This window comes from Calonectris borealis, chromosome 5 (assembly GCF_964195595.1).
Source record: "Calonectris borealis chromosome 5, bCalBor7.hap1.2, whole genome shotgun sequence".
NCBI classification, from domain to species: Eukaryota; Metazoa; Chordata; class Aves; order Procellariiformes; family Procellariidae; genus Calonectris; species Calonectris borealis.
This window is the reverse complement of record NC_134316.1, coordinates 44871232-44891008: the sequence shown is the minus strand read 5'-3', so window position 1 is coordinate 44891008 and position 19777 is coordinate 44871232. Positions and strand designations below refer to the sequence as shown.

The 19777-nt window shown below is 42.8% G+C and overlaps 1 protein-coding gene across 9 annotated transcripts in view; it reads right to left on the bottom strand.

Annotated features, from left to right (window-relative positions):
- ATG13 (autophagy related 13) overlaps positions 1–19777 on the bottom strand; it is a 27287-nt gene extending 7510 nt beyond the window's left edge. Inside the window, exons 1-18 of one of the 9 annotated variants that reach the window (XM_075152210.1) lie at positions 19626–19732; positions 16054–16139; positions 13936–14017; positions 13024–13104; positions 12264–12383; positions 11776–11822; positions 11075–11215; positions 9966–10006; positions 9332–9428; positions 8884–8982; positions 8082–8172; positions 5582–5680; positions 4356–4466; positions 3622–3755; positions 2289–2406; positions 1502–1579; positions 1105–1221; positions 514–642 (exon numbers count right to left, since the gene is read on the bottom strand). In XM_075152210.1, coding sequence (XP_075008311.1) covers positions 514–642; positions 1105–1221; positions 1502–1579; positions 2289–2406; positions 3622–3755; positions 4356–4466; positions 5582–5680; positions 8082–8172; positions 8884–8982; positions 9332–9428; positions 9966–10006; positions 11075–11215; positions 11776–11822; positions 12264–12383; positions 13024–13104; positions 13936–14004 — 1572 coding nt within the window. In that variant the 5' untranslated portion in view covers positions 14005–14017; positions 16054–16139; positions 19626–19732. Of the gene's footprint in view, positions 1–513; positions 643–1104; positions 1222–1501; positions 1580–2288; positions 2407–3621; positions 3756–4355; positions 4467–5581; positions 5681–8081; positions 8173–8883; positions 8983–9331; positions 9429–9965; positions 10007–11074; positions 11216–11775; positions 11823–12263; positions 12384–13023; positions 13105–13935; positions 14018–16053; positions 16140–19625 lie in introns of all 9 variants that reach the window. The other 8 variants (XM_075152209.1, XM_075152211.1, XM_075152214.1 and 5 more) reach the window with 8 other exon arrangements.

Genomic DNA, 19777 nt, shown 5'->3' with positions numbered 1-19777 from the left:
AGCGGGTCCAGAGAGGCCACAAAAATGATCGGGGGGTGGAACACCTCTCCTATGAGGAAAGGCGGAGAGAGTTGGGGTTGTTCAGCCTGGAGAAGAGAAGGCTCCGGGGACACTTTACTGCAGCCTTTCAATATATTGAAGGGGGCTTATAAGAAAGATGGGGACAGACTTTTTACCAAGGCCTGTAATGACAGGACAAGGGGGAATGGTTTTAAACTAAAAGAGGGGAGATTCAGACTAGATACAAGGAAAAAATTTTTTTACGGTGAGGGTGGTGAGGCACTGGCACAGGTTGCCCAGGGAGGTGGTAGATGCCCCATCCCTGGGAGCATTCAAGGTCAGGTTGGATGTCCCTGAAGATGTCCCTGCCCCTGGCAGGGGGGCTGGACTAGGTGACCTTTAAAGGTCCCTTCCAACCCAAACTATTCTATGAAGATAATGACTTTTTTCAAACTAGGAGAGCATTATAAAGTACATACGATTCTCACAAACAGAAATTTCAGGGTTCCATACCAAATCCTCTGCCATGGACTGCGCTCCAATGTCAATGGAGAGGCTGCTGAGTTGAGGGGGGTTCTGAAACTCACGGTAAAATGTCCCCAGGTCCATTGGAAGAATGTCATCTTTTGAAAATGCTGGTTTCTAGAATCAAAGATATTGCTGTTAATTCCCATTCAGAGACATTGGCTTCCCTTTTGCCATAATCTCAGGTAAAGTCATTACCTGCTATCAATAAACATCTTGGCATTACAATTGTTGCTGCCATAATGCAGATTAAATAACTGAAGAACAGCTAAGATCTGTGTTTGCCTGAGCACTTGGAAGAGAGCATTTCCTTGGAATCTGGCTCCTTTAGGCATTAGGGAGAGGACGCCAAGCCCAGGTGTTGGTAGGGAACCGAAAGAGTATTTAATTTGTAGCTGTTGGTTCCAAGTGTCAGTGTCTTTGCAGTTTTGGGACCATCGAGCTCTAGTTTGGAACTGTGAATCATGGGTCTTTTCCACTCCCGTGGAAAACTACTCTTACATCATTTGCCATTGCACCAGCACCTGAAGCCCATCTAAGATGCAGGTGTTACGTGAGAGTACTGATGAGGGCACTTACAAAGTCAATCATAACAAAGTCATCATGGGTGTTCCCTGTGCTGCTGCCACTGGAGCCCTCCGAGTGTAAGCTGCCTTGTAGAGGAGATTCAGTTTCTGGGGAGTCAGGAGGATTGACCTGCCCAAGAAATCAAAGATGGTGAGTACTGATCTTATGATCACGTCTGTCTGCGTATTTTGACAGTGCGGGGGCAGTTAGGGGGTTGGACAATAAACACATACTGTTATTTGCATGTGTAGAGAGCCCAAGACAACACAGGAGATTTCTTGAAACCAAACAAATCTGAATAACTGGTTCTTTGCTCAAAAAACAAAGTATATTCAAGGTAGGGAGTAGCGTGGATGTTGCGTAAGGGATGCTGAGAAGGCACAATATTATACCTCTGGAAGAGGCTTACCATGGTGTCGTTATCTTCCAGCTCAACATTCTTGGGAGCAAACATGGCAAAAGGAATGTCTAAGTTGGCCATGGTCACCTGAGGAGATTCAGCAAACAGAATTTCGCTAAGATGCTCTGCTTAGCCAGCACAGAAAAGGATATTGAAAGTTTTTGTCAGGCCTGATAAAAATTGCCCAAGCTCACGTCAGCAGTTAGGCAGGAGGCTGACAACTTCATTTAAAAGGCATAAAATAGAGAGACTGTCCTCAGCTGACCTAACACAGGTACGTACCCTGAGGTGGGATTGCTTATATACATCTTGTATAATACAGGCAAGGATTAATGAACTGCTACAAATTCAAACAATTCTCCTTCATCCATCCAAAAGGCCTAGAAGAGCAGCCCTAGGAACTGGGCAGATATCTAAGCTGCCCTAGCTGAGCTTAAACGTGTGCTTACTAGTGATGACCTGGTCTACTGCATGTCCCTTCAAGGAAGGGAGGCTGGCTCCCAGCTCCCCCAGTTTATGAACCTGTGGTAGTGGCAGATCATTGTGAGACTCAAGTGGATCCACACTCAAATAGGGTGTTGGCAAGTGGGGCAAATTCAATGGCTGCCACATCCCAAAAGGATTTTATGAAAAGCAAGCCTGTGACAATACCCTGTAGGGAAATGCAGCAGGCAGGAATATGCGCTCTCAGTCTCCGGGGTTGCCCTGGCATTGGGGTGCTTTTTGCTCCTCTGTAGGAACAGATGGGAGAAGCAGGGTATGACGGTGCCCTGTGAGGAGATCTACTGCTAGTTACCTGGTTAAGGGGCTTGTTGACAAAAGCTCCCACCTTCCGGATAAAGATGGTCTCCAAAAGGTCATGGGGGGAGCCACACTTCCCTTCGCTGCTATTTGATACCGTTTCTGTGTCCTCGCTGGGGGAGGAAAATAGGCTAATTAGTGACTCTTGGCACAAACAATACAGACAAATCACATGCTTTACAAGACTCCTTCTTTTTTCTGGGTTTACTCCTAGTATTGGAAGAAGGACAACAGAAATCTCTGTCCTTGTATCACACCGTCCTCCTCAGTCATGAGCCCAAAAGGGAGTGGGACACATGTGGAATCAGGTTTTTATTTAAAGCTGAACAAAAACTATTTAGTTGAGTGAAAAGTTGCTGCCAAATAGGCTTTTCTTTTTGGAGATGGACTTTTAACTTCAGAATCTGCACGTTCACAGCAATTCCTGTTCATCACTATTATTTTTTCACTAATACAGTAGTGACAGATCTGTCAGGAGGTGAGGGCAAGAACCAGAACTGTATCTGTCACTCAGGTTACAAAGGCAGCAGTCTAATACATCACAACAGCCACTGCCAGAATGGTTAATTCACTGCACGGCTATTAGTTATTTCAATGACCTGTTCTTTTTCCTACCACAGGTATTCAGAACTTTAAAACAAAAAACAAATGGTTGAGTTTTCTGGCAAGAAGACTACTTAGATAGCATACTTTGATAGGGAAGTGCTAGTGCAACTATGATTTTTGGTTTCCTCGTAGCAAAATCTCTGCTTAAGATATTTGACTCGGAACTATGTAACCCCAAGAGAGACTTCACAAGAAATAAATATGACCAAAAAAAAAAAGAAGGATTTAATTAGCTGAGAGGGAGGTGATTTAGGACAGTTTGAGGTTGCACTGTTTCCTTTTAAGTAACTTTGTGCCTGAAGTTTCTTAATAAAATAGTGAACAGATTTGCAGTAACTACAAATGGTTTTGGTAACAATTCACATTAAGTCTCTGGAGAGTTTAAGACTCGCTTGTGAACTTACTTCATCATCTTGTTTTACAATCAGCAAAAACAGTATAGAAAATAAAAAAAAGATAAAATTGGTAATAAAGTTGAAGTTCACATAACAGAAGTTGCAAGGATGTTACAGTGACTAGCAGGTGTAAGTACATGGGCAAGATCATTGTTTGGAGAAAGGCTGAAAAAACCCCAATCAGAGAAAGCTGCTAATTATTTTTGGAGATGGGAAGACAGTAGTTATGCTACAAACAATAGATAAAAAGGGGAAAACAAAAAGGTTTATCTTAACAGGGTTATATATGGGCTAGCACAAGTGGTGGATCATCTAAAACCAACCTACCTACTAGAAGGAGTAGCTGCTGAGTAGTGGACTCCATCCAGTGGGGTGCACATCCTCTCTTGGTCAGCTTGAGTGCCATGTGCTGGCTGGCTAGGAATTGGGGGAACTCCCCCCTCTTTGCCTGGACCAATCAACTGAGATGGAGAGGAACGGTCAAGTTAGAGATCTAACATTCAGGTCAACACCACAGTGCAATACTGAGCAGATTCTGTCATATTGGGACTAAGTTGCAGGGTTTTTGGCATATGAGTCTAGTCTATTCTATTCTACCATCACTGTGTCAGCAAAACTCTGGTGTAGCAGCAACATCACAGGCAAAAAAAGACTTCTGTCAACTTATTTGTCTATGAACGGATGCTAAGTGCTAATATGGACTGTCAGGGTATCCCGTGTCTAGGCTACAGTGCTGTGCTCGGACAGCTCCCGGGGCAGCAGCTCTGTACGACAGTCGAAGTTTGGAATCGGTGACACGCTGGTGCAGGCAAACAGCTCTGGTGCCTGCTCTCTTGGCGTAGTTTTTCCGCATGACCCCTACCCCAGTAAAGTCAGGGATGCTGAGGAGCCAATTCCCAGCTCCTGTGCAAGTTGTGCTTTCTCTATATTTATCTTACGTTCTTTTAATTCCTGACAGACAGGATACCAACGCATGCACTAGTTTCAAGGCCTCCCTCAGATATACAAGTGACACAAATGGTTGCAATACCAGCCACGATTGTTCTACCCTCTACAAGTACCTGGTGAGGGTGTGCAGCATTCAAGCCACCAGCAAAGAGTACAGGATACCCCATGTCAGCTGATCCAACTCCCAGGGCAGCAGGCTGATAGGAAAGACGAGAGCTGGAAAGCTAAGAAAGAAGAGAAAAAACAAGAAGGGCAAAGGGAGAGGAGAGAGGAAGGGGAAGGGGAACGCCCCACAGTCTGAATAATCGTCAGTTACTGAAGAAGAGCAGGAAAAGTCAGAGGCACAGCACAGCGTTTCAGGCTGGCAGAAGGATGCTAGATTTTCATTGGAATCGATAATGAAGGTCATTACTCGAAAAAGTTCTTATTGCAGGAGACTAAGCCTGGGCCTTGACAAGAAGACGAGACTGGTTTCCTACACACGTAGGAGGAGGCTGTGCAGGGTATGACTGACATCCAGTCACAGGGAAGCTCTGCTCTACGGGCCTGTTTCACATACTGGAAAAAGCAGGAGTGCCATCATCAACTACTAAAGAGCTAACATGCAATATTTTTTTTCCCCAAAACAACTGCATTATCAACTGTTCGAACCCATTCCCATTGCACATTAAAATAGCTGATCTTCAAGGCCTGTTCAAATAGCTTCAGCCAAAGAATAGAGAGTCCCATAGATGTGGTAGGTGAAGAGAACTGGGAAGCTAACCCTTGTGAGATTGCTTTAGGAATGAAGTGCTGGAAGCAGTGAAACCCAGAGGTTCCTTACAAACCCCAGGTAGAAATCTAGCTGGTTGGATTAAATAAAACTTTCCTGGTTTAGCTTGCTTGGCCTCAAGAGGAACACTTCTTTCAGAGCTCTGTGTGTGACACTCCAGCGGCGCCAATGCTGGCATCATTGACAGGGGTCTGAATGATGAACAGCGCTTTTATTCACATGAGGCTAGTTAAGCTGAACGGAGCACCAATGACTGTGCAGGTTCTAGGGACACTTTCTGTTAAGAGAAAATACTCAGCACTGTGCCTTACTACTTGTGTCTTTCACTCACAATCCTTGCAACAGCCGTTGTTTATTTAGGGGTGCTTGTCCTGTCTTTGGGAGACCTTCATCTGCAAAGGCATTTAAGCAGCCAATCTCAGTAACGTGCCTGGCCCATTCTGGGTTCACCAGCCCTTCCCATGCACAACAAACATTCCACACTGTCAAATTTGTACTTTCCTGTATTTGTTCTGTCATGCCAGAACTACATCTGGCCATGTATAGCATATTCTATTGACAACTCACTTGATGTGAAAAGGCCAGTCCCATCACTGGGACCTTCAAGGTGTCCGTCACCACAGGAGGAGGGGTCTGAAAATGTGCCTTTGTGACAGTAAAAACACACTGTGCACAGACACAGACACACAGAGGAAACAAGGAAAAGAGAGAGAGTGAGAGAGGGGGAGAGAGAAAGAGAGAGAGAAGGACTTCAGAGAAGAACTATAAAGAGTTGGATGAACTGCATGCTAGTGAAGAGGTTTTGGCTGCAGCAGCCACACCTACACATAGAGCAGAAGTCTCAGTATTGCCACAAGCACATTCATTTCATAAAGAATTGACTGTTTTCCGATCTCAGTGAACCACTCCACACAGGTAATATTTTAGACTCCAGTGAATGCTGACAGAAAGTAACTGCCAGAGACTCTGTTCCACAGCTAATTAGAATTGGTACCAGCCAATTAGCAAGGAGAAGGCTAAGCGGATGCCAGAAAAAGCTAAGAGTAATTGTTTTCTGGAATGTACAAATTACACTTATTTCAGTACTCTCCATTCATCCATACTCCTAATCTTCCAGCATTCTGAGGGATCATATCTTGGCAGGTCTGTGCTGTACCCTTAGAATAAAGGGGACCCAGACTAAGGTGCAATTCAAACTCACTGATGTGAAGAGAGAACTCCGTCAACAGGAGTGACGCTCCAGAAGTACACACTGTCTCACAGAGGGTACTAATGCAAAAAGGGCAATCCAAACCTGGTTCAGTCCCATACCTTCTCCCAGTCATTTTCCTACCAACAGTTTTCAGTTTCTGGGTATTACCCGTGGCCAGACTTTCTCCTGAATTTTGGGCTACTCCACAACGCACACAGACATGCTATGCAAGCTCACACCTATTCCCTTGTATCATGCAGGTTAGGCCTCATTTCCACTGGGAAGGCAGGCAGAGATTTGGACAACATGCCTACAGAACCACACAGTTCCCAGTATTTTCCTACACATTAAGTTGTAGATAGAAAGCTGGAGAAAGAAATTATCTTTTTTTTTTTCCTTTCTAATTTACTTTAGAGATCACTCTGCCAAGACAGCCCTACCATTCTAACTGTGGTAACAAAGACTGGCAGCTGCTTTATAAATAAGCGCACAGCATATGGCAACTATGAGCCACAGGAAAAGCAAGAGTGTAGGCTCATACTTAACGTGAATTCTCAAGGTTCATCTGGTTTCATAAAGCTTTTCCCCTCAGTGACAGCAAAGCTTCATGTCCCCTGGGGAAATGTCAACTTCAATGTATTTACATACACTATTACTGTTAAGTAATATGGGCACGAGCAAGCCAGTGGAAATTTCCTTATGAAACCTTTTGCATTTAACCCATTTCGTGAAAAGGCAGGACACAACTCAGCCACAAACTCATCTCCTGAGCTGTATATTGCAGAATAAGAAAAGCTTTATTCCATCAGACTTACCGTGAGTGCTGGCTGATTAGTTCAACATTGCCTGATGCCCTGTCACCCAAAATCCACAAGCACAAAAATGCTTCCTGAGAAAAGCTCATTTCTAGCTCATTCATACACTAGAATACATTCTGCTAAACCAGTCATAGTAATTCCTCTGAAGCAGTGGAAAGACCCATAGCAAATTCTTTCAGTTTGGAACTGCATTCCAATTACACTTCATTCTATATTTCACATCGACAGCAAAAGAGATTTAGAGTCTTTAGATTGTCTTTAAAGATCAGTAGAGCCATCTGCTTGGCTGGACAACAAGGCAGGACATTCCTGAGTATTTAAAGCTAAAGGACAACTGCAAATCTGGCCAAGTCTTCGAAATGCGGAATTGTGGAGTCAGATATCTAAGGACAGTAAAAGAAGGAGGAATTGGGAGTTTCTGGTTTTTGATACTCGGAAGGAAACCATTATCTATTTATTTTAAAATTGAAACTTAAATGAAACTTGCATGGGTAGGTGGAAGTACACAGTATTAAGGCCCTAGTTCAATACTGTGACCCATTTTGTTTGCTGATACTTATTCCTGCTGCCCCAACTAGTTTTAGATGGTCCAACAAATACAGCTTTTGTCTTTTTCCTGCTTTTCCATTCTGCAATGCAGAAAATATGACTGTGCTATAAGCATTTTCCTGACATTTCAGTGTTTCTTTTTCAACGTCAGTCTGTTACCTCTACTTATGCTGCCTGGCAACAATCACTTGAATTCCTCTTCTTGCAGTATTGGTATGTGAATGTATAAGTACACTGCTATCCTCTTCAAGCACATCTCAGCCCAGCTACAGGAGTAGGTTCTTTTAATCTTTCTCAGTAATTCAGTCTTTCTATTCCCCTAGCATTTTGTTGAAATTAGTATCTAACTAGGTTCTACTCAGAGTGTAACGATATAAATAACCCACACATTAAATTTTTATTAGCAGCAGGAGGCTGCCTGTTTGCACAGTAGTTGATGTAGGAGTATGCACACTACCCTAACAGTGATTGTTCTACGTAGGAGTAAGAAGAGCCTGGTTTTTCTTACCTGAGATGGAGGAGAGGTGGAAAAAGACGTGGTACACACTTCTTGGGAATCTTCTACTGAGGGGTATACTGCACCATTGTCCTCACCAGCTCTAAAGCAGTGAGAGAAGAAAAGCTTTCTAACTGGAAATATTCCTTAAAACAAACAAATAGTAAAACACACTGGGACAAACACTGCAGGGAGGTTGAGAGTATTTGGGTGGAATTGAAAGGAGAATTATGAAGGGCTCTCATCTACTTGGCAGAACTGAGGAAAACAAGGTATGAAAACTTTAATTTTCCCCAGGCGCTCCTCTTCTACCCCCAAATAGAAACACTCCCCTCTTTTTTAACTAACGGTTTTGTTATATCAGCTAATGCTACTGGCTTTGGTGTTTACAGAACCAAACAATACCACTGGTCCCAATCTGAGTGCCCTCACATGCATGTTAGAGAAGACAAACTTCTCATCTACAAAAAGAAATTAAACTCTGATCTTTCCCCAATGGAAACATCTGGACACGTAGTTCTACAACAGGATTAGCCATTACACTTTCAAATTTCCAAAGGCAGCCAAGGTTAAACATCCTTTGTGTCCAAGTGCTTCTGTAAGGAATTTGGGAAAATACTGGGGCTTGCTGCACTCAGTCTTCTAGATGTGAGGAGAAAAATGTCACCCCATATGCTCAACCATGTCAATATGATTGATACTAATCCTCCAGCCTCCCTTCCCATGCGGTCAGCAAATAGTGGAAAAGGCTCTGTGTTTGGGCATAATTGATGCCTTCACTGGGGCCCATGACTTCAACTCAGTATTTCCTCACCTGTAATTGCAGGGATGCATGGGTGAAGAGCTGGGATAGGGACGGTCCACAAAGTGATCAATGATAATCCCCATGATAGGAGGGGTCCTCTCAAACTGCCTGCAAGGCAACAAGCAATGGTGTTATTGGCTTTTTCTCTCTACTCTCATCCCAATTCATGGGGCCCTCACAGAAAAAACCTTGTGTCTGTTAATGGGACCAGAGCATCTTTACAATTCAGCCCTGCAACTCCAAGCATGCATCAACAATCTGGAGTTCTAGAGTCTGGCTCAGGGCTACCCAAATACTCCCCTTGCTGTAAGACTTAAGCATGAGAGAGAGTATTCTCCATGAAGGAGAATCTCAGCAGAAAGGATAAGCAGAAGGGAAAGATTTAGGGGCTCATAATAGGAGGGGTTTAATAGTACATTATTGTAAAACAGTTTCTGGCATGATCACATTTTCTCACCTGGTTGACATAAAAGCGAGGTTGATTCTGTAGGCACAAGACAATGTGATGGTGCCCACTGGGGTGCCCACTGTCCCAACACGGACTGTCTGGAAACCTATAAGGTTAAGGAATGATTATCAGCTTTGCTCATTATTTATGTTCTATACTTTTCTATTCTGAAGTACATTATCTTATTTCTATAGTGTTTCCCTTACCCCTTGCAATCTGAACTCCAAAGACACATATAGAACCCATAACAAGACAGCAGCACTAGGTTGCCCTGCTGGTAGGCTTCACCTACAAGACTTCTGATGTTGCTTTCTATCTTGGTCTAAAATATTGCTCTGAAGTGCTTCTTGTTCCTGAGTAGATCATAATCTCCTTTACCAGTCCTGCCCCTTATCAACATACTTCCATATTCTTACTTCAGTTCTGTATCACTAGAGTCGAAATGGCAATCACCCTAGGTTTTGTCAAAGTACCTCCATTATACCTATCACCTTATGACACGACCCTTCACTGATAGATCCAGATAAAAAGCGTATGTAAACCTCAGACTTAATTTTCCTTATGGCACTTAGGAATAGTAATAAATGGCTAGCCAGTACGGAAAACAGTTCTGCTCTAGTTTGTGTGTGTTGCCTAATCATACCTTCTCCCAAGCCACTCAGTTGCACTTCACCAAAATATATCCTGCAGGAAAAGGAAAAAGAAAAGGTATTAGGTCCATTGGGGATGTAATGCTATACATATCTTTATTCCGTATTTAATTTTATGAGTTGAAAGGCTGGAACTACCTTTCCCCTTTAGAAAAAAAACCAGAAGTGGCTAGAATGCCCATCTCAAAAAACCCTCCAGCTACTTCAGAGGAAGACATGTCACGTAGAAAGAAAAAAGAAGAGAAAACAGTAGTCTAATCAGAAATTTATCTGTAAGTTTTTTAAGCCTCTGTGGTAAGTCTACAGTTCAGAGCAAAAACATGAAGTGATATAAACTTCACTGACAGGTCTGAGTCTAAAAGCTGATACTCATCACACAACATAGATTAACTGTGCTGTAAAGAGACCTGCTCTTAAGTACATGCCAAACCAGCAGTGGAGGGAAAAATGAAGAAATGGCTGGGATTTCTTTTTAAGTTCTCAGCTGTGCAAATGATAACAAACCTGAGATTTAGAATCATCTAAATTAGCTATGCAAACTTGTCAAAGACTTTTCTCAAAGCCAAAACCAAAGACTGGAAGGTGATAACCATGAACCACAAGCCAGTCAGATCTCAGGCTAAACAGAGTTGAACTCAGTATTTGGATGAGTAAACTGCAAGAACTACAGGAAGGGGAGCCAAGGATGCATCTTTAAAATGGAATAGCAGGAGAGAGTCTGAATCTATACTGCAAAAGTATGCATTGCAGTTTTGTGCAACATAGGCAGGCATTTATCAAATACAGGCCAGACACTGAACAACTGGATGCTAATAAGCAACTTAACCAGTGCTTGCATGTAGAATTTTTGTACTCTTCTCAACATGGTAGGCAAACAATACTTCACAGCCTGTGCTTAGTTTTTCTTTCAATGGCTCAGATGGAGGCTATAAGGTGATATATAGCCCAAAGTTCTCTTCTATCACTGATCAGTAGTAGTTAAATACAAATAATTTGAATTTATTATCACTCATCCCTTTTTACCACATTTGCAGCTGCACTGTGCAAGTCTGGAGTCTCTGCTGTTTGTATTTCAAATGGGGAATTTCATATTCTGCTTTACCTGTACAATATTACATATTCATGGCCTTGTTTCCTTGAGAGTCTGTAGGCTGGAGTCACCCTGGTTATAGCAAGCAAAGACTTCAGCAGTAGAGACAGCCTGTTGTATACGGTGTATGAAACTTTGATTTCTTTGTCACACCTATAGAACACAAAGGAAAAAATTAGTCTTTTGTTCCCAGGTAACTTGTTTGGGTTTGTTTGTTTATTTGTTTTTTAATTTTTTAAAATCAAAATGAGTCTGGGCCAATTGTTTTATGTCAATTTTATTGCCAAAATGATAAAATAAAGCCCCAGTGTGGCTACCTGTTATTGACCAACCAGCTAAGAGTCCTACTTCAATCTAGTCACCTGTTATAGAAGTAATTGCTGAAAAATGCCACGCAGCCTTCTACTAGATAGAAACATCTTTTCAGTATTAAAAACATTTGTCGTTACTGAGTATATGAATTCTTGTATCTGAGGAAGCATACTAGTTGTAATGGAAGAATGAAGAAGGAATAAAATTACTAGTTTATTTTCTTGACACCAATATTAAACAGTTTGACGGCTGCACTAGACAAAGAGGGGACTTCCCTCTGAAGCGCCCCAGAGCACACAGCCAGTATGTGTTCATTCATCACCATGGATTGAGCACGCTTCCCCATTTCATCAGCTAAAACAAACACGCACACACAAAGACAGTGTGAAGGATGCACTTACTTCTCATTCATTTCTAGACACCAAATTTCCAGCTCCATGGAGTCCCCCTGGATCAGAGAAAGGATGGCAAACAAAAGCTCATTTCAGAACACAAACCTTTTCACATCTCATTAATGATCAGCAACAGCCACACCTCTCGATGAAGATGTTTCTCCTGGCTCCCACTTTCTCGTAATGCCTCAACAAAAAAAAGGTGCACTGGAAGTCTCACTGCACAATTAGATCACCTGAGGGAATGCCTTCCTCAGAACGGCTAAGCTCTTCATGGTCTAAGAAACTAAACTTTGCTGCTCTATCATTTGTGTGTTTGGTCTCAGATATTCAGTGAATTGCTTCTGTTAAACAATACATTTCTTTTCATTAGCATACTACCTAACTTCATAAACGAAGATATTTTCACATTGTCTTGGACTAAAGGGCAGGAGCTCTGGTAGGTGACTTAAGATTCAAGTAAAAAACAATGGCATCTATTTTGACTCATTTCTCACCTCTGAGGTTTTGAGAGAAATCTCCACGCACATAGACCGTCCAACAGCGGGTAGTTGTCCTGCCAGGGCTTTCTTTGCTTCATGAGTAACCTCTGGTATATCTTTGATTGCCAAATTGAACTGCAGAATGAAAGAGAGATTCAATTTTTTTATTTCTTTGAAAAACTGCAGCGTACAGATTCATAGACCCATATATAACAAACTAGGTCAGCGTCCACTGAAATATTTATGAAACAGAAAATTCCCAGATGGGTTCAGGCTTTTCATATTTGCAAACATTTCCTTGGCTGCTAATTCAAATGTTTTTCTTGATCCTGCCATAAAAATCACATTCCTTTTCCCTCACTTGAGTCCTATCTTCTCCCACAGAGTATCTTGAGTCTCTTCAATTTTAATAAAGCCCATTACTACAAAGTCCTGAATTGCAGAGTTGCAAACTCCTGACAGAAAAGAACTCATCACCCCAGCCCCGGCAGATCTTGGAAATGCGCTTTAGCTGGCGGGAGCTGCTGAGAGGTATCATTTATCTCTCCTCTAATCAGCCCTTAAGAGCCCGGAGTGACATGTTGCATGTGAACAACAACAAAAAAAACCCCACACCACCAATGAACATAATTGAATATAGTAGTTATTCTATGAATACTTATTATAGTCTGCACAAGACTATAACAACTACATTGTGTTCTCAACACACACGCGCGTGCACGCACACACACACAAAACCCAACAGCTGGAGTTGCTTTAAAAAGCATGACTTTACCCAGTCAGAGCCTGTTGGGGAGGAGGATGATCGGGTACAGATTTTCTCTCCAAGTCGGGCCTGGACAATTACTTGTACCGTCTGGAACAGAAAGGAAAAGATACACACGTTTTGAGCTCAGCAGAGCCCTCGCAACCTGAGCTAGACAAATTCCAAGTAAAAAAAATGAAAGGGCTGACCAGGATGTAGAGAAGTAGAGTTTGCTGCGCTAATCTTCAGGTCTAATCAATTTAAATTGTTACATGTAACAGGTAAATGTATTTCAGACAGAAAATCATTTTAAGCTGACCTTTCTCTGTAATAACATGAAGTGACTAAGTCAACTTTGCGATCAGGAGTTGCACAGTTTTTGGTAATACTGAAACAAAATTTACAACTATATCCTGAACCTGGACACACAAACGAAAGTCAAGTGAATCTGTAAATTTATAACATGGCCATTGTCAGAGTATCTACTTGCATCTATGTACCCAGTGAGGCCAAATTTTATAATTACATATCAACATAATTCAAAAGAACATTCTGGTATTACTGCTTTTGGCTGCAATATAAAAATTTAGATAGGCTGAAAAGAAAGAGTGGAGTCCAACAGAAAACACTACCTAACAGCTGGATGGTTAGATGTGTCGGTAGGAGCCCAAAGCTGACAGTGGTGTGAAGTGCCTGTAACTGATTTTACAGCAGGACACTTCTGGGGAAAGGAAGAGGATTTGAAGGTAGAAAAAAGGGGAAAAGATGTTTTTCTAGTTATTCTCAGGAATCTCCTAAATTTGACATCAGCTTTTCTTGCTTTGGTCTTTAGCAGAAACAAAAAAAACCCCAAACCCCAAGCTTGTTACTCTAACCACAGCCAGTATGGTTTTTCTTAAAAAGAAAAAAGAGGCAGCATTTGCGCACAGGAGAAAAAGTTACCTTTAAAGCAAAAAATTTGATGAACTTGTCCAGGTCCTTCCTGTCCTGGGAACTGAGATCAGTGTCCATTGCATATGGCAATCTGAAATACAGCACAGGCATGGGAATGTAGTCTTCCTTCAGCTTTCTGTTTGGATTTCAAGATTTCAAAATATTTTGCCATTAGAGGCTACCTCAAAAGAAATGATAAGCACCAAAGGCCTCTGCCTGTCAAAATCCTAACATGCTAAGAACTTTAGGGAGTGGGTGTGAGGTATAAACACGCATGAACAGTTTATCTGGTCAGTGCAAAAGATACTAGAAAAGAAACAACAAAGGGGGCTCACAATTAAAACTGGGTACAAGTTCTCCAATTTTGCTAGCTTAATTAAAAAAAAAAAACCAAACCCAAAAAAAACCAAAACACCCCAACACCACACTGACTGGATTCTATACCAAGCCATCCATCAGTCTCCGCTTCAGAAATAATGTATCTTCAGTTATCAGCACTGGTCAAAACCAAGCCAAATTGTTTTCCTGCGTCTGAAATTCTAAAAACAGTATTCCAGCGGTATTTCAGCAGATATTGAAATCCATATAATAAATCATTGCTGGAAAGGGCTACACTGCTTCTTTACTTCCAACAAATAGTACTTGTAATAAACCTGTACAGCTACAAATTTACCTACAACCAACTGAAAAGAGACATTTTTGCCAAGAGATAGACTAAAATTCTCTGTTCGCTTCTCTTGAAACCTCTGACAACAAATACTTAGCTCCGACATTCACACTGCCTTGTTTTTCAAAATACGATTGTTTCTAGCGATACAATGAACGCGCACAGCGCCTGAAGCGAGGCAGGCCAAGGCACTAATCAGATTTCTGTCAGCATCATGTCACGTGGCCTGGGATAAATCACAATTTTTCTGTCTCTCAGTTTCTTCACATGTAAGTTAATAATCATATTGAGACCATGGGGAGGAATGCCTTAATTAGCTGCATTAATGGTACTTTTTGCTCATAAGCATTCAAAGCATTAATTCACTCTTAATTCCTGTTGCTGTTTTTGTTTTGAGACAGCTAATTAGCCTGAAGCAGCTTGTCAAACATCACGTATTTATGGAATGCGCTGCTCATCGCAGAAACGTTGGCAGTCTGAGGTCAGTGAGCACGAGCAGCTGCCGTGCACAAGGTTACTCTACTCCGTGTTCAATCTTTAAGTAAAGACTGAACTTGCAGCAAGGTACGCTATTTATACAAATTAAAACTTAGTAGGACACAGGGTCTAATAGCCCTGTTCACACAGAAAATATCATATAATCTTTAATGACTACACACGTCCAAAACTTCTATTTAAAATATCTCACTTAATAGCAGTAAACACCTATTTTAAGTAATGCTTTAGGAGCATCATCCAAGAAGGGCTGCTAGATAAGCGTACTACAATCTATAGAGCGTTTTAGAGAAGAGAGCTGCTTTCTGAATGACTTGATAAAAAGAAAGCTGGACATCTAATATGGTTGAAAGTTCCTAGGCTACATTCATACTGCATCTCCTAGCGCTGTACTGTTCTCATTACAAACTGTAATTTAATTTGAGAACTAACAACACAAGCGATTCAACATTAGATGCGTTATCAAATTATCCTTTGGATATTTTAACCTCCTCATCATCACTTTCTTTCTCTGCCTTTACCTCCACCAGACAGAGATTACAGATCTTTTCTACCCTGGGGGGGATGCAAAAGGAAGTCTAGATATTTAAGCGCTAGATGTTTAATTGATGCAGCACTCTAACGTAAAAAAAATAAGCTTTTAGTATAGATACTTCCCACTACAAAAAAACAGGCAAGAATGACCTGTTATTATCCTTTTTGACTTAACTAAGTAAAGCACTGTAAGGGTTGAGGGGACCTGGGATCTACAACAAAACCTGGCCGATATGGGCAATAAAATACTGCATTAAAAAAATGCATCTTTTTCTCAGCAAAGAAAATGCTGACATTTAAATACCAAGAGAAATCTAATTAGCTTTTAATGTGAAAAGAAGTCAGAGGGCATTTCCATGCGACCCCTGGAGAAAGGTGCAAGGAAGTATATATCCTGATGTTGTAAGAGAGCTGTCAAATAAAGCACCTACGTTTGCCTTATGGGGCTGGAAAAGAATCCTGGTATCGACTATTGCAAGACATTCGGGAACTAATGGAAGGTATTAGCCTCACTGGTCTGTTAGAAAAGGAAACAAAGCAGATGATCAGCATGGTTCTCTGTGTGGTATAGGAATTAGTTCTAATGACTATATACCCAAATATCTCTAGAGAGGAGAGAAACAGCCCACCAAACCCATATTTTAGATTCAGGGTTTGAAGAATGAGAGCTTCACGGATATGCCCTGCTGCAGCAGAATTGAGATTCTTTCTGCAAGATCTCAAACCATCTAACATTCACAAAACACTTGGAGATTCATACTCTTACCTCTCACACTCCAAATGCCAGCAACAGTTGACTCACCAGAGCCTGAAGTAGAGCAGAAAGTATCAGGCAAGGTTTCCTGTCAGGAATCTGTAATTTCACGGGGAAACTGGGACCTTGGAACTCAGCTCCTGACATGTCTAAGGGTTGTCATCTGACGACCACCATCTCCTCATTTTTGCAGGAGGGCCTCTGGTGATTACCTGAGATCTGCTAAGGCTTAGGACAGTGTTCACCTTTAGAATCATTCTTGATAAGAGTCAAGATGGGCCTAGAATTACAGCAAACATTTTATTTATAAAAATGCCTCGGTACCCTCAGGTTAGCTGCCACCAGCTGACCTGAACAGGAAGGAAATTCTTTAAACTTAGTTCCACCAAACTCATTCAACTTCTCAGGTCCTGCAGGTCGCAACGCCAGCACGGCTCCTTGTTAAGTGCCAGTATCCGGGCACATGCTTATCTCAAGGAAGACGCTGTCTAATTTTACACTGAATAACAACTAGAAAGAAATAACCTTTGGTCTAGGTTAGAAACCCACAGATGACTGATTCCCCTTCAACCAAGTAATCCCTTAAGTAAACCGATACCTCACTGCTTTAGCCTCACACATAGGCTGTTCACAGGTAAAAACAAGCATCTTGGCCACACGGCTTTTTGCTTTGTCTCCCTCTTCCTACAACATCCATTTTCATACTATTGCCTTTATTTATGTGCCTTTGTCTCCACTTTCCTCTCAACAGAAACATCAGAGAGAGATGTTCAAAGGAGAACTGCCACATGTGGCTCTTTTGACCAAAGCCTTATTCCTTCTCACAGGGTTATGAGGCAGAGTAGAATACTAGGCTTATCCAACAGTTTAACATCTAAGCATTGTGCCTTATACACTCTACTGGGATTTATACTCTCCTTCTCCAAGGAGAAGGACACATCAGCGGAAGCTGATGGCACCCTGTTTGCATGATGCAACAAACTGCAAGAGCCCTCCCCTTCATGCCTTGGCACAGCCCAGAGAAACTACAGCTACCAGCAGGCCACGCTCCAGCCCGACAGCGGCACCGCGCTGCCTGCGGGTACCTGTAACCCGGGCACACAACAGGTGCACAGCAACACCTGTGAATACCTGCACTACAGTACGTGTTTCTTACGTGGGAATTTAGCGTGTATGTCTGTTTGACACTCCCATACGTAAACGGGAAAGAGCAGAAGCACTTGACACATACCAGCCATTATTATTGCTGCTAGGGAAAGTATATACAGGCTGCTTCCATCTCCTCCCTCCTCTGAGATTTCACTCTGAGCCGTGGCTGCTACAACTTAAAGTCATCGTGCTCTCCTTTCAAACAGATTTTTACCAATGCAAAATAATTACTCATGGTTCCTCTCCCAAAGTGAAATTAAAAAGACCAGAGGGAAGAAACAAGAACGGCTGTTGCTGTAAGGAGAGGGCTGTGGACAGCTCGCATCCCAGCTCTACATTTCTGGTAACCCAACTGTGCCCCCCAGCCCGGGTTCCTTATCCCTACCACTCTTTCAGAACTTCTTTGTTAACACAGGAGCCAAATCCAATCTCCGAGGATGTCCTACGTGAAGCTCCAGAAAAGCCGTGTTGAATCATGCAGGTAAACAAGAAGCACATGGAAGTTTTTGAAGCTTTTAATAGAGTGCCTTTGATAAATGGGCTTGACTGCCAAGAAAGCTTTCCTAGAACATCCCCTTCAATGACCAAGAAGCTTCACTGCAAGCAGGTATTTTGAGCACATTAATAAGCAACTATAAAAAGATCTCCATAAAGACAGTGCTCTGTTTCAAGGCTGGGCCTACAAGTATCCTACAATTACTTAAAATTAATCTCCATTTTGCCTTCTTAGTAGGTTAGTCAGAAACTTGAGGAGAGGGAGGAAACAGTTCTAAATTTTAAGGTGTGCCACTCTCATTCTTTAAAGTTTATGGATTTTTTTAAGAGAAGACTAGAGTAGATTCTAGCAGAAAAACTGTCTCACATAATATAAATTCCTGATGAAATGAAAGGCTCTGTAGTTCACTAGATGGTTAAGTTTTGACTGATAAAGAGGCAATTTTTCCTGCTGATCAGGAAATAGATTTACTCCATAACCGATAAATGACTTCCCAGCTTAGGAAATATCTTACTAAAGCCAGCACTGCCAGCTCCACTGGCTTAAAATCAAAATTAAGTAATTCCTGTTGACCGGCAGTTACATTCTGTACTTCCCTAAGGTCTAAAAATGGTGTCAGTTCAAAGGTCCATCCTTTCATTTTGTTTGTCAGGCCAAAGTATACAGACTAAACCAGAATCTGCTTCTGCGTACCCTGTACTACAGCGTACCCTGTACTACAACCACCAACATAATCACCAGGTCTCAACTTTTGTGTGAACACATGTTCAGGAAAGTTGAGATTATACAATACCATTTAAGCAAAATAAAGTGATCCTGTATGATCCTTCCGGACATCTAAATACAGCCTGGCTCACCTGAATGACTTATTTCTTGCCACAGGAAGGAGGGTTCCACCAGGTTAGGCCACTCCTGCAATAATTTGGAGATGCTCTAAACTTCATTTGCATAGCCAACTAATTTTCAGCTAAGGCTGTAATTTACCATGTTTTTCCCCCCTTACAATGTGCCTAGTCACGCTACCTTTGAGATCTGTAAGTAGGCAGTTCGAAGGCTTAGTCCAAAGTGTCCCTTTTGTACCAGTTCACTGACATGGAAGGTGTCTCTGCTCCCACCGAATCGATGGGAACGACTCTGGCGGTGCCCTGAGAGCCACAGCTCTAACAGGAAAGAAAGATGCGATGATTTATAAACTCCTGATCTTTCCTAACAGACAGCAAACTCACGTATTACAGGAAAGCTATACAATGGACCGTGGGGTCTGAAGTTCTACTATTCCTAACAGGCTCTGAAGCATTTTGATTTTAAAAGACACCACTTGGCGAGATTTCAGCGGATCCTCCCCAGTCTCCGCCGACAGCCCCCAGCCTTAGGGGAACAAAGCCCGGCCGCCCCGCGGCTGCGGGGCCCCAAAACGGCTGCGGCAAACCCCGACTTCGGCGAGCAGCGAAGCGAAACTAAACCGGCGACAGGAAGCCGCAGCCAAAGGCTTAAGACCCACGTCCCGATCCCCTCCCCTCGAAGGGCCGCCCGCAGGCTCCCGGAGCTCCCACCCCCTGCGCGGCCCTCCCCGGCCCCGGGACCCCCCGGCCCGGCCCCAGTACCTGCGCGGGGGCGGCAGTGCTGGCGGCGCGGCGGCTCATCCCGGGCGGAGGCCCGGCTGCCCGAGGGGGGCCCGCCGCCCCGCTCCCCCGCCGTGCCCCGGCGTCTCCTCAGCGCCCCGCCGTGGGGGGGATCCCCGCGGCCCCGGGCCCGC